Here is a 19,255-nt window from a genome sequence, read left to right on the forward strand (position 1 = left end):
GGGTTCAACCCCAACATTCCATAGGGCCATCTAGTAAATCAAGAAGAAAAAGAAAGAAAGATATATTAACGTATTCTAAGGCCAAAATTTGGCCCATGAGACAATTGGTACTACAATAAAATAGGGTGTCTACCCAAGACATATCTATGGAGTAATGGAGATGTCAGAAAATTGGGTTTTGAAAACCCAAGACATAATGCTAGCAGTGTAACAACTTACCATTAGGGTAATAAAAAGAGAGAGACAATAAGTCAGATAGATGTAGCTAAATTGGTATAGTAATTCATTGGAGATCGAGGGGTCATGGGTTCAACCCCTAGTGATCAAAGAAATAATCGTGTAGAAATTTTAGGTATTTGAAGAAAATACCCCTCCTCTCCATCTCCATCTGTTTGTGTGTGTGTATGTCTCTCTCATCCTTGAGGTTTTAGGCGTTTGCAGGAAATACCCCTCCCAACACAGTTCTTAGGTCAAAAACCAAACCCAAACCCGCAGAGCGTATGTCTCTCCTTCCGAGGCTCCCCATGGAACCTTCGAAGCTCCACGACTTCAACGACCTCGACACTACTGGAGATCAAGAGGTCATGGGTTCAACCCCGACGTGCCACATGGAAAGGAAATAAATACATGGTATACAAAGAGAGAAAGGCATACATAATTCTTCATGTAAAGACTGTGCCTAGCGATGAAAGAAAAAATTGTGTGGGAATTTTAGGTATTTGCAAGAAATACCCTTCTCTCTCTCTCTCTCTCTCTCTCTCTCTCTCTCTCTCTCTTTCTCTTTATCTCTCGGCCATAACAATTCTCAAGAGGTTTTAGGTATTTGCAGGAAATACCCCTCCATCTCCATCTCCATCTCCATCTGTCTGTCTGTCTGTCTCATCCCTGAGGGTTTTAGGCGTCTGCAGGAAATACCCCTCCCAACGCACAGTCCTTAGGTCAAAAACCAAACACACACAGAGCGTCTGTCTCTCCATGGAACCTTCGAAGCCCCGCGATTTCAACGACCTCGACTACTGGCAGACCTTCTTCAAAGCCAGAAAAGGCAACGCCTTCGAATGGTATGGAGACTTCTCGGACTTCGCATCCCTTCTCTCACGCGAGTGTGGATTAGACGTATCGGCCTCTCCTCCTCCTTCTTCTTCTTCGATATCTGGAAATCGTTCTTTGAGCATTCTAATTCCTGGATGTGGGAACTCGGAACTTTCTTCGAGCCTTTATGATGCTGGTCTCGAGAACATTGTTAACATAGACTTCTCCAAGGATGTCATTGTGGAGATGATGAAGAAACACCTTCGCCGTCGGCCTCACATGAAGTGGAGAGTTATGGATATGACTGCGATGCAGGTAAGCAAAATCGTGGTGATCGAAAATTTCTTTTCTTTCCCCTGCTTTTGACGCATAATGCATTTATTGAAAGAGGTTGTTTATTAGTTTGCATGAAAATCAGTTTTTTTTGCTCTGCATATCACAAATTTACGTAAATAATTAGTTATGTTGTCACGTGCAAAACTTGTATAAGGAACAAATTTTCTCTTTTCTGCACATTATAATTTATGAGTATGCATTTAAGTAACACATTTTCTTTTGAAGCTTATAAATCTGCATAATAATCAGGGTTTGTCGTTCGCAACAATATATGTACATAAGAGTCAGTTCGTCTTCTTCATTTGTGCATATTATGATTTTGCATGAACATCAGTGGGCATAAGAATCAGATGTTCTGTTTCCCTAACTGAAGATGCAGACAATCTAAGGGTTATCAGAACGGAAAGTGTTCATAAGTTTTTCTTTCTCTCTTATTGCATACAATGAATTCCTCTCTTATTGCATATAATCAATTTGCACATTATGAATTTGCATAAGAATCACACAGACTTTCACACAATGAAAGTGCATAAGAACCAGGCAAAATGATCTTGGAGTGAAGATAAATGAAATAGACATAAAATGGGCTTAATAATGGAACTTTGACAAGTAGGATAATAGGAGTTGTGTGAGGCTAGTTAAAGACACATGCTGCACTCAATTGTATGTAGTTTCCAGATGCCTCCTTCGACATTGTTATTGATAAAGGTGGCTTAGATGCCCTTCTTGGAGACCCAGGTCAAGAGCAAATCCAAGCTACACGGTTTCTGTCAGAGGTAGAAACAACAATATCTCTATTGTCTCTTTGCAATGACCCTAAATATTTGCGCACGAGTTTCTCATCATATTCACACATGCAGGTTCAACGGATACTTGTTCAAAAAGGCAAATATATTTGCATAACTTTGGCACAATCTCACGTGATTGGTATTTCTAATCAAAAGCCTCATTTCTTCTATAGCTCTCCGATTAATTTATTGCTCTTATTTTTTGGACTGATATCTGGTAGAGCTGCTGCTTACAATCTTAAGGCATGGATGGTCTGTGAATATCCATCGGGTTCCACAATCATCCACAACGCCTGGATTCAAACTAAAACCATTTTTAGTTGTGGCTACGCGAGATACATCTACTTCTTACTCTTTGGTCTCAATGTCATTTGATCCAGCGAAAGACTTTGCTGATTATGAGGAACAGGTGAAAAATATGAATACTAGTTGTGTTGAAGCTTGTTATTTAAGAGTGATAAATTATAAGCGGAAGCATATAAACATTCTTTTGATTATGACAATCAATGAAAGAAGAATCTAGTGTAAGCTCCAGCCTTCAATGATTATATAAGAGTTTTACCACGCTAGTTTGAAACCAATGCCCCGTGTTGTTTATTGTCAGTATGCCAATTAATTAGGCATTTAGTATAAGCTCCTGGCTGCAATGATTGTATAAGCGTTTTACCACCAGCTTAGTTTGAAATAAATATCTCATGTTTATTGTCAGTCTACCTACTGTGCATGCAAAATATGGGATTGATTTAAAAGGGAGGTCTGGCTGAGGGTCTAAAGGGTTCAATCTAGCAGATTTGAGATTCTTAAAATTATCTGACTATATTTTGAAATAAACTCTTTAGTTTACCGATGATCATTCAATTATGATTGAATATTTTATTGTAGCTTTTTTGGGCGTCTTTTTTTTGCCTTAAATTTCTTTTAGAGTACATGCGAGATACTAGAAATATATATCTTTGTCATTCTGAAACATAAAGCAAATGGAATCATGAATGGATGATTCTTATTCGCAAAAAAATAATCGATTTATATTATTGTCGTTTACTTAAGCATACACATGCTTGAATTTCAGATGCCTTCTCTCCAAACGGTAGTGCAGAAGGAGAATTTGATTCGAAAACTAATCATAGATGCAAATGCAGACGAGGCTGCATTGACAACTTCATTTGATGCTGTTGTTCCTGGCCGTAGGGTGATTAAAATATTAATAGGAAAGAATGCATCAAGTTCAAGCTACTCAGCAGTGGTTCTAGATGCACCAGAAGATTACAAAAATTTCCAATATAAATGTGCTGTATTTTTGGTACCGAAGGTAAATGCTTTTGGATATCCTTGATTAATTTTGCATGGTAACTGTGGGGTTTTGTGTTTATTGATGTTGTTCATATGCAGGGAAGGAGACATGAATGGCTTTTTTCTTCTACAGAAGGACAATGGCAAGTTGTAGAAAGTGCCAAAACCAATCGGCTCATCATGGTGAGGTGCATTCAATTCAAGTACATATGTCATATATCTGAAAGTCTTTTTTCTGAGCAAAATCTCTTCGTATTTTTGCAGGTTTTTCTCGATACTGATTTCTTTTCTGGAAGTATGGAAATAATTCAGGTAATGACTAGAATTTGACTGTACCAGTTTTAGTTTTAGATTCTTTGAAATAAGTACTTTAAAAATTTAAAAGTTACCAACGTCACCGGAAATTTATGTATGAACATATAATATGAGATTACAATCAGCAGTATTTTTGTGCATCATGAATAATTTCTATGACATTCTTATTGTCATTGGACAGACGTCTGACTGATACTAAAGCATGCATACTGTACTGTTGTCCATTGAACTTCTGGATTCTGTGTAAACTTCCGTTTTGAAATGTAATATGGTTTTATAAAAGATTATGTGCTTTGAAGTGATCTGCTATGGTTTATTGTTAAACAAATACCAGTTTTTTATTCCTAAATCTTTCCCTTGGGCATTTCCCTAGAATGATCTTTCACCATTGGTACAAGACCTACTACCGGTTGATTGCAAGGCTGGTGTAAGTGTACCGTGAGTATATATAACATTTACATCAATTACGTTTTTTTCCCTTTTCTCAGTTGGATATATTATTCCATTTTCTTGTTTTCGTTGGCTGTTATATTAGGTACTTGATGTGCAGTGATGGAGTTCTGAAGAGAGCCATTTTAGAGGAGGTAAAATATGTGTACTCTTATGAGTTTCAGAATATGCTTTGGTATAATATCCTCTGATTGCAGAGGTGTTGATGCAGGTAGAGTCTTCTTTGACAGGTCCAATCCTCGTTGAAAATATTTCTCTAGCTGATGAGGACACAGAAGGCCAATGTAAATATTACCGTCGACTTGCTTTCCGTCGGAACCCAAATATGATACAGTCAGAGGCTTTGCTTATAAAAGTCCCATCCAAAACCCACCAGACAATCAAAGCTGGTAGCAATAAAAAAAAGTCAATAAAAAATACAAGTAACGACACAGATGAACTGTCAGGTTAGATTTTATTGAAGCTCAGAGCCAGTAACCTTAATTTATGGTGTTTTGGTTATTGGTTTCTAGGAGTGATACCTTATTACTATTGAGGGGAAGAAAACATCTTTATTGTCTTGTGTAGCATAGCTTTCTGACTTTGGAGTGCTTGGTGATTGACTGTATGTTATATATATACAGGTGAAGATTTCCTAATAGACCATAGCTTTTTGGCAAGCCCCTACCATGCTGTAATGATAGCTGGACTATCATTGATTGCATCAAATCTGGAGAGCCAGATTTTAGAACATCAACCGGTATTTAAAGATGCATATCCAAGCTGTCCACTGTCTTAAATACAATTTTTTTGGTTCTCAACTTGTGAAAAATGTTTGATTTTTAAGGTTATTGTCTTATTTTTGTAATCAATAATGTTAATTGCTTTAGTTTCTGGAATTTATTGAAATGATAATAATATACTATTCCTGTTTCATTAAGCTATATATTCTTGATGTGCTTATGTGTGCATTGAGTCCTTGTGGTCATTCGAAGCAAAATTGGGCAGTTACAGTGTATAGATGATATTTAAACTATTACTCACTCTATCACTGTCTTAATAATTTGATTCTTATTCATTTAGATATTTGCCCTCATTTCAGTTTTCTATGCATATGATTATACATGCATTGAGATATATATCCTTGTATTTCTTGACTTGTGGATGTTTCTCTAGCTGGTTTGGTCTTTGGATGTTCTTGACTTTTATTCATTTCTGTCAGCAGTGTGCTTATTTTCTCGTCTTGACTAATATCAATATTCTATAGGTACGGGCGGTAATTATTGGACTTGGGGCAGGGCTTCTTCCCATGTTCTTACACAAACACATGCCTTTCCAGAAGATTGAGGTAAGTTGTCTTTGCATGGCTATGATTACTTGCCTTTATGAGATTCAAAAGCTCACTGTTTTTCAAGGTACAAGTAGGTCATGGAGCTAGATCCAGTGGTTGGTGGGCTGGCAAAACGTCATTTTGGCTTTATTGAAGATGAACGCATGAAAGTGAGTTCGCTAATCGTTTTCTTGTTTCTACTTTTGTCTTAAGGATAAATCATACATATTGTGGACTACCATTTTGTGTGCTTAAAATATTGTTTTAGAAGCGAATTCAGTAATTCTTGCTGAACTATGAATAGATATGACCTTGTTTGCTGTTAGAATTTGCTATATTTAAATCTGATACTTTGAAAATATAGCCTCAATATGCTCAATTAAAGGAAAGTTAGGCTTGCTGTAATGCAGCATGCAGTGACATTCTTGATTTGATACTCAATGGGGTTTTCTTAGTGTTATGATAGCTTAATTGAACTCAAGGCCACTATAGGCAGTTACTTCTTGCTTTTATTTAGCTTGACATTAATGTTTGATGATCTTTTTCTACTGCAGCTTTATATAGGCGATGGGCTGACAGTTGTAAATAGAAGCTCCCAAAAAAGTAATGGCATTTCCCAGCCCCTCACTAATGATCAAATAGAGGACATGGACACTCCAATTCATGTGATCATTATTGACGCGGATTCGGATGATCAAAGGTAACTGTTGAAACACATCAATTGCACAAGTATGCTGATTTTTGTGGACATATATTTCAACCTGATGGTTGAAATTATTTATTCTTAGCTCTGGTATGAGTTGTCCTCCTGCTGCATTTTTGGAGGAGTCCTTTCTATATGCTGCAAGGGACAGGCTTGATGAAGGTGGAATGCTGGTGGTTAACATTGTTGCTAGAGCAAAAGCTCCCCATATTACTGTGCCACAAAAACTATTGAAGGTTCTCTCTCTCTCTCCCCCCCTCTACATGACAAGGCCCCATCTCATATATTGCAATCTGTATCCCATGGATGTTAAAAATACATCTATCTCTCTAACTACATGTTAACGTGAACTACTGAGACCATTATGTCATTACTTTTGACTGATAATAGCTCCCACCTCTTACTGTAAACACTGAATGAGCATGAACAAAATGAAAGTATACTAATATTTGATATAAATGCATCAGTAAGTCATGTCTGGCAGGGAATGCCATCCCACTATGCATGAATCATGATAATCTTTTTAGGACGTCACAAATATGCTTTAACCAGTTGGCTCATTTACATTCATCACATGTAGAAACTAGATGTAATGCTTATCTTTTTGCTACTGATGATGAAATCAGAGTGGTGTATCCTTTAATTGGGAATCCTCGTTGTTCCTCTACTTCTTGCTACTTTTGATTCATTTTTTTTAACAGGAATTTGGTTGTTTCTCATTGTCTATTTTTTTCATTCAATTTCTTTGGGATCTTCTGTCGTTTAGTATGTTTTCCAAAGATAGTTCTTCTTATCCTTTTCCAATCCCTTCTGAAATAAACAAAAAACAAGTTTGTAATGTTTAAGAAGCAAACTAGCTGTTGAGCAGCACAATGTGCAAGACCAGTAAAGGTGATTTCTGCCTTATGTTCTCTTTGAGTTGGACTAGGTTGCTAGAAAGCCTCGTGTATTGAGATATTTTTGTATAAAAATTTGTTGGTATTATCATGAATGTAAAATTTGTTAAATCATCTTGGATTTTGTTGAAGGTATTTGCCGAAGTTTACTCTCTGGAGGTTGAAGATGATGTGAATCGAGTTCTTTTTGCCTTACCTCACTCAAGTGGCATTGATGATAAAGATGATATCTTAAGACTGGCATCAAAATTAAAGGAGCTAGCCATGAGTTTTGCACCATGGGATAATGGTCCAAATATTCATGAGCTTGCAGAAAGATTGAAGCGATGTTCGATCCCCATGTTATAAACTATTCTTTATTTACAGGTTTGGCTTCTAGTCTTTCCGAAGAAAATCTAAGATGGCTTTGTAGATGGACTAAATAGTGAAATGGTTTGCAATGCAGAGGCAGTGACTCATTACAGGGTCGCAAATTAGGGATATCAGGACCCTGGTGGAGAACCATAAAGGATTTATATGCACGTGTACATCAATTGCAGAACATTGCTTTTGATTTGCAATGCAGAGGTTCACAAATTAGGCATTTAGGAAGCCTGTGAAGAACCATACAGAATATATATGTGAAGGCCATAGCTTTTGAGGCAATAGTAATTCAATAGGCATAGATGGAGCGTGGTGGAGAAGAACTACAATTGGCGAGAGGTAGCTTTTGATTTGTAAAAAGATAGGATTTTGGAAGAATGCTTGATCGTGTACCAGCTATGATTTTCCCTCAACTGATCTATCGTAGCTCCGGCTATGGCAATTTATAGTTGCCTATCTTTTTCTTTGTTGAGTAATTTTCAATTTGGAATCCACTTGGATTTTGGAATTCATACAAATGGCATTTTCTACAACATTATGCAAATTTATAAAAATGTGTTATGTTTGTACATTTGTTATGTTATAGAGATGGGCGGTCAAGGTAAACTTTGTCGTTCCAATAAGACTGACGTGTTTCACAAATACATGTCCCATGAAATTGTAGGTTGCAAGTCAAACCTTAAACTTGTGAATCATCACTACCTATTATCTTGAAATGAGATTAAGAATTTATTAAAAAGAAGAGTAAACCATTAGAAAGAGAATGGAAACTAATTAGTGTGAAGGACAATGAAAAAAGAGGAGGAACTAAAGAATTGGTAATAAAATTCAAGATGTTAATGTTTTCAAGATATAGATGATATGTATTTCATCCATAACTCTCACTCAACTTCAGACGAACCTTGTGAATGCATCCAGTGTTGCAGAACTAGGATGATGTATAACACGAGCCACATAACATCCAAGAATATGATTTGACATGTTAACTAAGTTTTTTACACCTCCACATCCAAGTTCAAATCCCACCATATGTATATGCATTACTGTAGTAGAAGCCAATGTAGAATGGAGGGATAAATGCATGACCTTGTTGCATCAATGAAACACCTAAAAACAACAAACATAGTTGTAGGCCTTAGTGGCAACATATAGCCTTCATCTTGCCATATAAACTCACACTATTAATCTTGTACACTGATTCCAAAGCAAACCCAAAAGACTATGTCAAACTAGAATTCTAATGCATAATTGGAAAAACATACATAACTGCATGGAAATGATTAAAATATCGCCTCATCAAAGTTCAACATCAATGCATTTTTTCACTAACCATGGTGTCTCTTCCGATTCAACAATTGAAAGGTTTATCTCAACAAAGAAAAGAATGAAATCCTACATCCTATTTACTCCAAATATTTCTATTGGAACATAAACATTCTGATATTATTTTTGGGCCACCCCTAAAGAACAAGGCCACAAGACGACATAGACATGGCTTCCCATGTCTCTCACTATCCAGAAGACTTGTGGCCATTTTTTAAAGCCACCACTAAGTTACATTATACATAACACATTTTCTCCAGCAATGTATCAAGCCTCCTTCTATAGGATCAGGCTCCAATCCTCCATGGTGATGTCCTCCGAAACTAAGACGTAATGCAAAACATTAGAAGGGTGTATAGAGAGAGAGAAGAGAGAGAAAGAGAGAGCTCAAATGGATGTAGTTCAGTTGGTAAGGTTGCCCAATGGAGACCAAGGGTGGTCATGGGTTCAACCCCCTACATTCCACAATGGCATCTAGTGAATTAAGCGATATGTATGGAGTATATAATAGAGAGGTGAGTAAAATTGGGTTTCTAACCCAAGACATATGTAACAACTTACCAATAGAGTAAGCTAATTACGATAAAAAAAAGATAGAGAGAGTCTTGAGAGAGCACCTGCCTGGGCAAAGCTCTCTTTGTGGAGGAGCAAAAGAGACATAATGCTATCAATGTAGACCCATGGCCATAGAGAGAGAGAGAGAGAGAGAGAGAGAGAGAGAGAGAGAGAGAGTGTACCAAGGTCCTCATGGGTAGTATGTGTAGAAAAGCTTCTTTAGAAACATCCCAAGAGAAGAAGAAGAAGAAGAAGCATATAGATATTGTGGCCACCCTAAAACTCTGTGCCAAGCAGAGAGATGTGGTCAGAGGTATCTCTGTACATGCTTATATCCTCAACAGAGGTTTGCTCCATGAAGATATTTACCTTGGTAGTGCCTTGATAAGCCTGTACATAAGATGTGGTATGCCTCATGATGCTCAAGATGTTTTCGATAGTCTTCCATGCCATGATCTTGCCACTTGGAATGCTCTCATTGGTGGATATGCCCGGCTTGGCCATGGCGAATCTGCATTGAATTGTTACGAACGTTTGCGACAAAATGAAGAGAAATTCTCTCCCAATGAAGTCACCCTTCTTTGCGTGTTGAATGCATGCGGTGGGATAGGAGCTTTGTATAAGGGTCAAGAAGTGCATGGTGAGATCTGTAGACGCGGATTTCTTCGTACAAATGCTTTGCTTGGTAGTGCATTGGTGGACATGTATGGTAAATGTGGCATGCTTTCACTAACCAATGAAGTGTTTGATCAGATTTCTGATCGAAATGTGGTCACTTGGAATGCATTGATTACAGGGTATGCCCAACATGGTCATGATGAGAAAGCAATCATGTGCTTTCAACAAATGAAACAAGAGGGATTCTTCCCTAGTGACGTAACATTTGTTTGTATATTGAAAGCATGTGGAAACATGGGATCAGATAATACAGGTAAAGAAATACATGCTGAGATTTCTAAACGAGGGTTGTTGAAGACAAATATTGTAGTAGGTACTTCAATGGTGGATATGTATGCCAAGTGTGGAATCTTGGTAAAAGCTCAAGAAATATTTGATGCACTTGTGGTAAGGGATGTGACCTCATGGAATGTATTGATTTCTGGATATGCCCAACATTGCTATCATGAAGAAGCATTGAGCCTCTTTGAAGAGATGAAAAAGCAAGGTTTCTCTCCAGATGCAGTGACAACCATTAGCATTTTGAAATCATGTGGCAAACTACAAGCATATCAGAAAGGAAAAGATATACATAGTGAGATTATGAAAGATGGATCAGTAGGCATGAATGTTTTGGTTGGTGTAGCTCTGGTGGACATGTATGTGAAAAGTGGTGAATTACATCTAGCAAAGGGTGTGTTTGATGAGATCAAAAACCATAATGCAGTCTCCTGGAACACAATGGTGGGAGGATATGTCAAACAAGGACATGGAGAGGAAGCATTGGTATGTTTTAAGCAAATGCTTCATGAGGCTCTCTCTCCTGATCAGGTCACATGTATATGCACTTTGAGAGCATGTGGAAGCATAGGAGCACTTGATAAGGGAAAAGAAATACACATTCTTATTCTTGTTGAAGGACTTCTTAAACGAGAGCCCCTTGTTGGTATTGCATTATTGGATATGTATGCAAAATGTGGGGAATATGCAAAAGCACACAAAGTGTTTGATCAACTTGATGTCCGAAATGTGGTCGCTTGGAATGCATTGATGGCAGGATATGCACAATTTGGCAAAGATTCCATTGTTCTTAAACTATTAAATAGAATGGTAGGTGAAGATATAGAACCAAACACAATTACTTTCATTATTGTGTTGAATGCATGTAGCAATTCTGGCCTTGTAGATAAGGGTGAAATGGTCTATGATGCAATGCATAGAGATTATGGTATTATACCCAGTAAGGAACAATATACATGTATGGTTGATCTTTTTGGTCGGGCAGGCCAGTTGGGAAAGGCAATTCAAGTAATCCAAATGATGCCATCTCTTGATTATCTCCCAATGTGGACTTCACTATTAGATGCATGTCGAAAATGGGGAGATATCCCACTAGGGCAATTTGCCTTTGAGTATGCAATGAAGTTGGATGAAAACTCCACGGGGATGTATCTTTGCATGCATAACATGCATAGAATTGATACTACCATGCCCGAGAATGTAAATAACATTGACACTTTTGAGACTAAAACATGTGGCATTAAAATAAGTACCAATATGAAGCCCTTTCAAAGTCGCAAAGATAAGTGCAAATTTACCACTGCCTCGTCATCTGACATGATTCAAACTATTAGAACTTCAAACCTCATTCAACAAACAAAACCAAAACAATTGATGTCAACAAAAACCTAGAGATTTTCTCATGCAGTTGGTCATTGTAAATGTAATACCAAAACAATGGGAAGATTTCTACACTTTTAGTCACGCAGATAAGTGGAATCCACTTGGATTTTGGAACACGTATCAAGTTGGTGAATTGCAGTTCACATAACTGGCATTTCCTTAATGGATTTTATGTGTGTCTACAAATTGGGTGAGTGTAAGGAGATGTGAAGCAAGAAAACAATTGCATTAATGGAGATGGGCACTCGATAGTGAATATTTGAAGATATTTTTCAATGTCCATTGAAAAACAATATCTTCCCAATAAAAACTCCTTTCAGATAATAATATTGAATGAACACCTTTGCTATTGACCACTGATGTGATTTAATAGATTGTTGGATATACCTGACACTGGTACAATGATGCTAACAGATGATGCAAATGATTTGCCAAGTATATATGATCCAGTTTGACAAAATATGATCCCATGCAAAGGATAATTAAGGCTATTAGCCACTGTTGGTCTTGCAATGTCCATTGATAATTAAGGCTGTTAGCCACTTCTGGGCTTGGTGGAGGGGTTCAGCTGTTGTTTTATGGCAATTGATTCCCTCATTATAGGAGGATATATGCGCATGATAATGTATGAGATCTATCATGTTGAAATCAACATGACCTGACCTTAAAAAACAAGCAAAATATGTTTATGAATCCTTTGCACAAGAAATCTGATCAAACACTTCATTAGTTAGCCACATTGACCATACATGTCCACCAATGCACAACCAAGCAAAGCATTTGTACGAAGAAATCCATGTTACAGATCTCACCATGCACTTGGCCCTTATACAAAGCTCCTATCCCACCTTTTGCGTTCAACACGCAAAGAAGGGTGACTTGGTTAGGAGAGAGATTCTCTTCGCTTTGTCGCAAATGTTCGTAACAATTCAATGCAGATTCGCCATGGCCAAGCCGGGCATATCCACCGATTAGAGCATTCCAAGTGGCAAGATCATGGCATGGGAGACTATCGAAAACATTTTGAGCATCATGAGGCATACCATATCTTATGTGCAGGCTAATCAAGGCACTACATTTAGGGTTTGCCTTACGGCTTTGCAAGGAGTGCGGGTCGGTATACCGCTCGAATACGAAGCGTGTCCACTCTTGATAGCAATGGGACCCCCCCGAACCCATTACTATCGCAGATGTAACTAGGACTTCCTGGGATGTCACCCATCCCAATATTGTTTTGGCTCAAGCACGCTTAACTTGCAATGCTTGAAGCATCCAAACAACACGTAGTTGTATGCTCGCCTGAGTTTTCTATGCCAACAACACGTAGATGCACTTCTAACGTGTTGCATTATGTCTTTGTTTCGGAGGACATCACCATGGAGGATTGGAGCCTGATACTATAGAAGGAGGTTTGATACATTGTTGGAGAAAATGTGTTATGTATAATGTAACCTAGTGGTCGCTTTAAAAAATGACTGCAAGTCTTGTGGATAGTGAGAGGCATGGGAAGCTATGTCTATGTCACCTTGTGGCCTTGTTCTTTAGGGGTGGCCCAGAAATAATACTAGAACATTGATGTTCTAATAGGAATGACAAATATTTGTACTAAATAGGATGCAGGATTTAATTCTTGTTGGGTATGATGTTCGATGCATATGTGGAAGTATGTTGGGACTTGTCGTTTATGTGCTCAACAAACAACACAGAAAGTATGGCAGGAGAATAGATAGAAGCATAGACACAATTTTTAGCTTTAATGGAAGCTTTCGTTATTTCTCTGTTCTCTCTCACTTACAGACTCAAGATGCAAGAAGGAACATTATTACAACATTAGGTTAGGGCTTATATACTCATGCCCTAACTATTAGACGTGTTCACACTAGTAAGGATACAAAGTGGAAGGAGTCGGCCTTTTATGCGTGAACACTATTAGAAGCTTTTCTTTGTTGAGACAACTTTTCAATTGTTGAATCGGAAGAGATGCATTGATATTGAACTTTGATGTGAGTTTAATAATGTCAGCTTATATGGCAAGATGAAGGCTATATGTTGCCACTAGCCCCTACAATTATGTTTGATGTTTTCAGGTGTTTCATTAAGGTCACAAGGTCATGCATTTATCCTTTCCATTCTACATTGGCTTCTAGTAAAGTAATGCATATATACAATGGGATTTGAGCTCCGATGTGGAGATGTAAAAAACTTAGCTAACATGTCAAATCATATTCTTGGATGTTATGTGGCTCGTATATTACATCCTAGCTTTGCAACACTGGATGCATTCACAAGGTTCGTCTGAAGTTGAGCGAGAGTCATGGATGAAATACATATCATCTCTATCTTGAATACATTAATATCTTGAATTTTATTATCAATTCCTTAGTTCCTCCTCTTTTTATTGTCCTTCACACTAATTATTTTCCATTCTCTTCATAATGGTTTCCTCTTCTTTTTAATAAACTCTTAATCTCATTTCAAGCTAATATGTAGTCATGATTCACAAGTTTAAGGTTTGACTTGCAACCTACAATTTCACGGGATATGTATTTGTGAAACATGTCAATCTTATTGGAATGACAAAGTTTAACTTGACAGCCAATCTCTATTAGCTATACAAAATGTACAAACATAAGACATTTTTATAATTTTGCATAATCTTGTAGAAAATACCAATTTATTGTTTTTTCATAGCTTGCTATTGTGAAATACACATAGAGGGGATCCGAACTAGATTGTGTTGCTTCTTACTTCCTGCTTAATTTATAGTTGATACAAAGATAACCATTTGGGTTGGTTTGGCTACCCAGTAATGCATGCATACATTCTTGCTAAAAAGGTCGCACAAAGGAACAAAGGTACACTACAATATGAAGCCTTGCGCTTGATAAAAAGGTGGCACAAAGGTACACCACACTATAATAAAAACAAATGTAGCATTTATTCAGAAACCAACAACATAAACCCATATAGTATCATAGAATGATTATATTTTCACACATATATAATGATATATTGGTGAACATCATCATGTTTATTGTCATTACTCCAATCCTTTGTACCCTCCCAACATATTCAAACCATTCTTTCCATGTAACCTCTCCTATATTCTTGCAACAATGGCCACAAACATCAATTAAATTACAACTTTAAGAGCAATTGGCTTTGCTCTTTTTCACCTTAGAAAACCCTCTTTCACGTGCAAGCAATGATATGGACAAAAAAAAATGGTGCATTTTGTAGTCATGTCAAAATTACACACTTGTTGACAATTTGTATGCAAGTCTCTTTAGTAAAAATTATATGTCATAGATTTGTAATCAAATAGTTATTTGTGAGAATATTACATGTTTGGGGCACTTTACTCCCCTCTGATGCATACAAAAATAGTTGTGCAATAGACACTTTGAAGTGGCTTCATGTAGAGATCTACTAGCATGTACATATACACATATACACTCTAGGTATCAAACATCTCAATTCTAAGCGTACAGTTACAATGAAGTTACCCTAATAGTATCTACAACTTGAGTTTACGTTTATGAAATATGATCGATTGTAACTATAAAGAACTCGTGCAGCTAACAACAAAACTTCATGGCTTAGTGACTTACATTGACTCATAAACAAGGGTGGCAACCATTTCAAAACTTACTAGAAGGAATGAACTCATGCTACTAACATCTTATGTGGCTTATTAACTTGGATTGATCCCAAAAACTATTGGCATCAAGGACTAGGATTGATCCCAGAAACTAATGGCATCAAGGACTATTTAACATATTAGAATGAGGATTCCTTTTGGAGGGTTCTACGATTTGATAACTCAGCTACCCGCGCAACTACATGCTCATAATCAGGGGGAATGCTCCAAGGTTTTTTCATATGAAAGTCGTCAAAAGTGCTTGAAGAGGATCGGGGAATATGATTCTTCTTGTCGTTTTCCGTGGTCGTCTTGGCTAAGAGAGGCATAGATGACACCCTAGGGAATGGTGGAGGTGAGCGGCTCGGGGCACATGGCAATGGTGGTGGTGGGCGGCGAGGTGGCATGGATGACAATGAGGGTGATGGACTACTACTATTCGTGTCATAATTTCCAATATTATATGCTCTCGCCATGGTCGAGTATTCATCTGAATATTGTTGTAAATGTTGTACACTACATGAAGCACGGGGAGTGGTCGAGTAGTCATCTGAATGATGATGTTGGCATCGATATGCAAGATATTTCGTTTCATTATCTCCTAAGAAGTATCCATCATCACTAGTATAATTCACTTCTCCCCATCTATCACCCTCATGATCATCATTAGCATGTTGATCACCATATTGCCCATGTCCTCGGATATCTCTATATTGCTTTATATATTGATCATTATTGGTATTTAATGCTGCTTCATATTCATCAGCTTTCATTTTCCACTTTTGGGATCTAGGGTGTATTCCTCTCATCTTGGATCGGGAACCATAAGTACATGAATGTCGGCCATACGATGAATTCATATCATAAAGCCTTGCATTGGCACTATAATCAGATGCCGACATATTTAGCTCTTCATCTAGAACCAATGCCATATCGTTTGCTTCGAAAGGTTCTACATCGATTAGTTCATGAGTGCTACCATATGCTTCCAACTCTAATTTCGGTGTTATGACAAGTTTTCCCTCATTCACTTCATTGGCTTTAGTACCACTTTTGCTCAAAAGGCTGAGCAATTCTTTTTGTATCCTATCTTTCATATCACTCTGTTTCAATACATATTCTTTCAATTCTTCCTTGAAATTCTCAGGTGGCCCTTTTGTTGATAAGAAGTCCAGTATCTATATAAGATGAAACAGTAGAAAAAAGAAGAAGATTTTAAGTCAGAACACAAGTTTCCAAGGTTTAGGATGTAATGGCATAAATAAAACAGTTAGGGTATTGCAAAAACGATGAATCCAAGATCTCAAAAGAAATAATGTGTTGATGTTCCTTCAAATATTGATGATGATTAATGACATACCGATCGGTTGACATGAGATGTATCCTTGAGCTCTTGTGCAAAGTTAACAAAATCAGCGCCATACTTTGTTGCGAAAATTTCTCGCAATTCTTGCAACTCGGGAAGATCTGCACAACATGATGCCACAAAGCACAAGCCCGCTACAGGTTCTTCCAAATCCATCGGGCATTCTCTGCAATTAATTGCATCAAAAGACTGAGATTAAACATCACAAAGCTAATATTATATGGAAAGACCAATTTTTAATATAAAAACTTGAATCCCACCAACAGATCAAGATGAAACTCAGGGACAACCATTCTGTATAAATGCATTAAATTTTGATTTTATAAAATTTAAAGACACAATAACCTTCTATTATTAAGGCTTAGAGCTTATATACCTTTGTCCAGCAATGTTGCTCAGATTTATTCTGACTTTATTACAGTATTCTTGGATTTTGATGTACACAGAGAGCAGGCACAGCTCCTTCCACAGATGTTCAAGCTGTATTAATAAACACCGAATAATAGTATGAGAAACAAGTAAGAAATTATATATACATACTCTCATACATGCATATACCCATATATAATATATATCTAAATATGATATATTTTAGATTTAAGCATAAATTGCATACCCAAATTTGTGCTTTTTGGTTTTTTCCTCTTTTCATAAGCTGCGCTGCATCACCACGAAGGTGCTGAAGCTGAACTTCTCGCTTGCAACGCAAAATTTGTATTCTTTCCAGAGTGGTCTCCAACAGCTTTTTGCTGAAAGATGAGAAGAGTAATTGATATTAATTAAAAAAAACGGAGCTGATAGGAAATGAATTGAAATTGAAGTTAACCCACTAAAAAACTGGTGGGCAAGAGGAAAGAAAACTGTCAAAGAAGATGTGAAAAAAATATTGATAAAAGGATGGGCTCAAATCGAAGCAAACCCATTACAAGCAATGGTGAGATGAACAAATCCATCAAGAGACAGGCGGGTAAAAGATTGGATACATGAAAAAATGATGTGAAAATTAAAGTTGACTCACTATAAGATATGGAGATTGAGGAGAATCCATCAAGGAATAGTTGAGAAAAACATTGAAACCATGAGAAAGAGAGTTGAAAATTATAGCTATGCAAATATGAAATTAATCCATCAACGAAAATGCAAGAAATTTTTTTTATTGAAAAAAGGCCAACCCATGAATTGAAATTGAAGCTAATCCATTACAAGATATAAAGAGATGACAGAGCCCCATCAAGCGATAGATGAGAAAAGTAATAAGCGTTATGACAAAAGGAAGGAACAAAATTAAAAAAAAAAAAAAACAGTTGGAAAAAACAAGCTAATGCAGAGATGAAAAGAAAACCGATTTGAAGAAGAGAAGTAAAACGCGAGAATTTGAGCTTACCATTTTGATTTCTGGAAGGTTCGCACCACACCCAAAACAGAGAGTACGCAGAGGATCATCTGTGGGACTCAGAAACAGGAGCTGAAGCGTTCAGAATCCGATGCTTTCTTCGGCAAAACGAAAAAAAAGAAATCGAACAAACTTATATGCAGCTAACTGTTCTTTTCCTTGCAGTTGCAACACCTTTACATACAATGGCTTTCACAAAATTCTCTTTTATACCCTCTTCAAGACTGAGAGACAAAAGCTCACTTCTCTCTGCAAACCACTTTCACATACATACATACATACATACATACATATGTATATATATAGACTCTAGAGAGAGAGAGAGAGAGAGAATACCCCCTCTCTCTCTTTCTCTCTCTCTCTCTCTCTCTCACACACACACACCTACACACACACACACACACACACACACACACACACACACACACACACACATACATACACACACATACATACATACACATACACATACAAACACAAAGAAGAAGAAGAAGAATGAAGAAAAGAAGAAAGGTTCTGTTGCCGAGGTTTCACATTGTTTATTGCTTTTTCGCTCCCAGGCAACTACCAGTCACCTAAAAGAAAGCATCTTTCCAGATACGTCCCTCCCTCGGAGCGTGCCTTTCCTTCGATCACACTCCTCGCAGCTTCCTCCTTCCTCTAGCTAGTCCTCACATCCCTTTTCCGAGACCACACTCATCCTCAACATACGTGTCCATCCATCTCTCTCTCTCTCTCTCTCTCTCTCTCTCTCTCTCTCTATCTCATATCAAATTTTTTATAGCTTTTTCTTCATGTGGGGGGGATCTCCCTTATATCTGCCGACTCCTTTTTTCCCTCTTGCCCTTTGCTTGCTCGTACGCTTCCTCACAACACCTGTGACCTCACCTTGTCGATATTTGTATGTTGACTTATAATGCAGAAAGGACACGTGCAACTCAGAATGTTTTAACACCTAGACCTCGGTGGCATCATCATGACTACATACATATATTACAAGCCAGATCCAAAATTTTCGACCGATGGTAGGCAGTGAAAAGTCATTTTTGGGTGAAATTGCTTTCATTTTACGCATGATATGAATGCCAGTTGGTTTTGAAAGTTTCTACGAAATTTCATCCATGCTTCTTCAAACCACCTCTCATGCATGCGTCAG

At 37.4% G+C, this 19,255-nt stretch overlaps 3 protein-coding genes across 3 annotated transcripts; 2 read left to right on the forward strand and 1 right to left on the reverse strand.

The window, feature by feature from the left end:
- The first annotated feature begins 960 nt into the window (after positions 1 to 960).
- On the forward strand, positions 961 to 8,051 carry LOC147856719 (uncharacterized). Its single transcript, XM_087328815.1, has 17 exons — positions 961 to 1,347; positions 2,040 to 2,144; positions 2,229 to 2,295; positions 2,378 to 2,565; positions 3,226 to 3,465; positions 3,546 to 3,629; positions 3,711 to 3,758; positions 4,135 to 4,199; positions 4,297 to 4,345; positions 4,423 to 4,657; positions 4,835 to 4,950; positions 5,458 to 5,538; positions 5,616 to 5,690; positions 6,075 to 6,220; positions 6,309 to 6,459; positions 7,252 to 7,485; positions 7,565 to 8,051. Exons 1-16 carry the CDS (start codon positions 976 to 978, stop codon positions 7,465 to 7,467), a joined length of 2,238 nt encoding a protein of 745 aa, XP_087184941.1. The 5' UTR covers positions 961 to 975; the 3' UTR covers positions 7,468 to 7,485; positions 7,565 to 8,051.
- A 1,504-nt stretch (positions 8,052 to 9,555) lies between these two features.
- On the forward strand, positions 9,556 to 11,761 carry LOC147856720 (pentatricopeptide repeat-containing protein At3g53360, mitochondrial-like). The gene is made up of 2 exons (XM_087328116.1): positions 9,556 to 10,069; positions 10,157 to 11,761. The coding sequence occupies exons 1-2, from the start codon at positions 9,562 to 9,564 to the stop codon at positions 11,707 to 11,709; spliced, it is 2,061 nt and encodes a 686-aa protein (XP_087184242.1). The 5' UTR covers positions 9,556 to 9,561; the 3' UTR covers positions 11,710 to 11,761.
- Positions 11,762 to 14,917: 3,156 nt separating this feature from the next.
- LOC147856721 (uncharacterized) lies at positions 14,918 to 18,212 on the reverse strand. The gene is made up of 5 exons (XM_087328920.1): positions 18,091 to 18,212; positions 17,323 to 17,455; positions 17,083 to 17,186; positions 16,701 to 16,872; positions 14,918 to 16,518 (listed from the first exon to the last, which is right to left on the reverse strand). Exons 1-5 carry the CDS (start codon positions 18,147 to 18,149, stop codon positions 15,481 to 15,483), a joined length of 1,506 nt encoding a protein of 501 aa, XP_087185046.1. The 5' UTR covers positions 18,150 to 18,212; the 3' UTR covers positions 14,918 to 15,480.
- Between the last annotated feature and the right edge of the window lie 1,043 nt (positions 18,213 to 19,255).

Source organism: Azolla caroliniana, unplaced genomic scaffold, assembly GCF_043228905.1.
Source record: "Azolla caroliniana isolate FFs.n. ecotype wild unplaced genomic scaffold, voAzoCaro1.0.p SCAF_12, whole genome shotgun sequence".
Taxonomy (NCBI): domain Eukaryota; kingdom Viridiplantae; phylum Streptophyta; class Polypodiopsida; order Salviniales; family Salviniaceae; genus Azolla; species Azolla caroliniana.

Coding starts and splice junctions, on each gene's coding strand:
- LOC147856719 (XM_087328815.1), top strand. CDS start 976: ATGGAACCTTCGAAGCCCCGCGATTTCAACGACCTCGACTACTGGCAG. Junction 2,296..2,377: donor GGCACAATCTCACGTGATTG/GTATTTCTAATC, acceptor GATATCTGGTAG/AGCTGCTGCTTACAATCTTA. Junction 2,566..3,225: donor TTGCTGATTATGAGGAACAG/GTGAAAAATATG, acceptor CTTGAATTTCAG/ATGCCTTCTCTCCAAACGGT.
- LOC147856720 (XM_087328116.1), top strand. CDS start 9,562: ATGTGTAGAAAAGCTTCTTTAGAAACATCCCAAGAGAAGAAGAAGAAG. Junction 10,070..10,156: donor TGCATTGGTGGACATGTATG/GTAAATGTGGCA, acceptor CATTGATTACAG/GGTATGCCCAACATGGTCAT.
- LOC147856721 (XM_087328920.1), bottom strand. CDS start 18,149: ATGATCCTCTGCGTACTCTCTGTTTTGGGTGTGGTGCGAACCTTCCAG. Junction 16,873..17,082: donor AGCAACATTGCTGGACAAAG/GTATATAAGCTC, acceptor AATTAATTGCAG/AGAATGCCCGATGGATTTGG. Junction 16,519..16,700: donor CATCTCATGTCAACCGATCG/GTATGTCATTAA, acceptor CATCTTATATAG/ATACTGGACTTCTTATCAAC.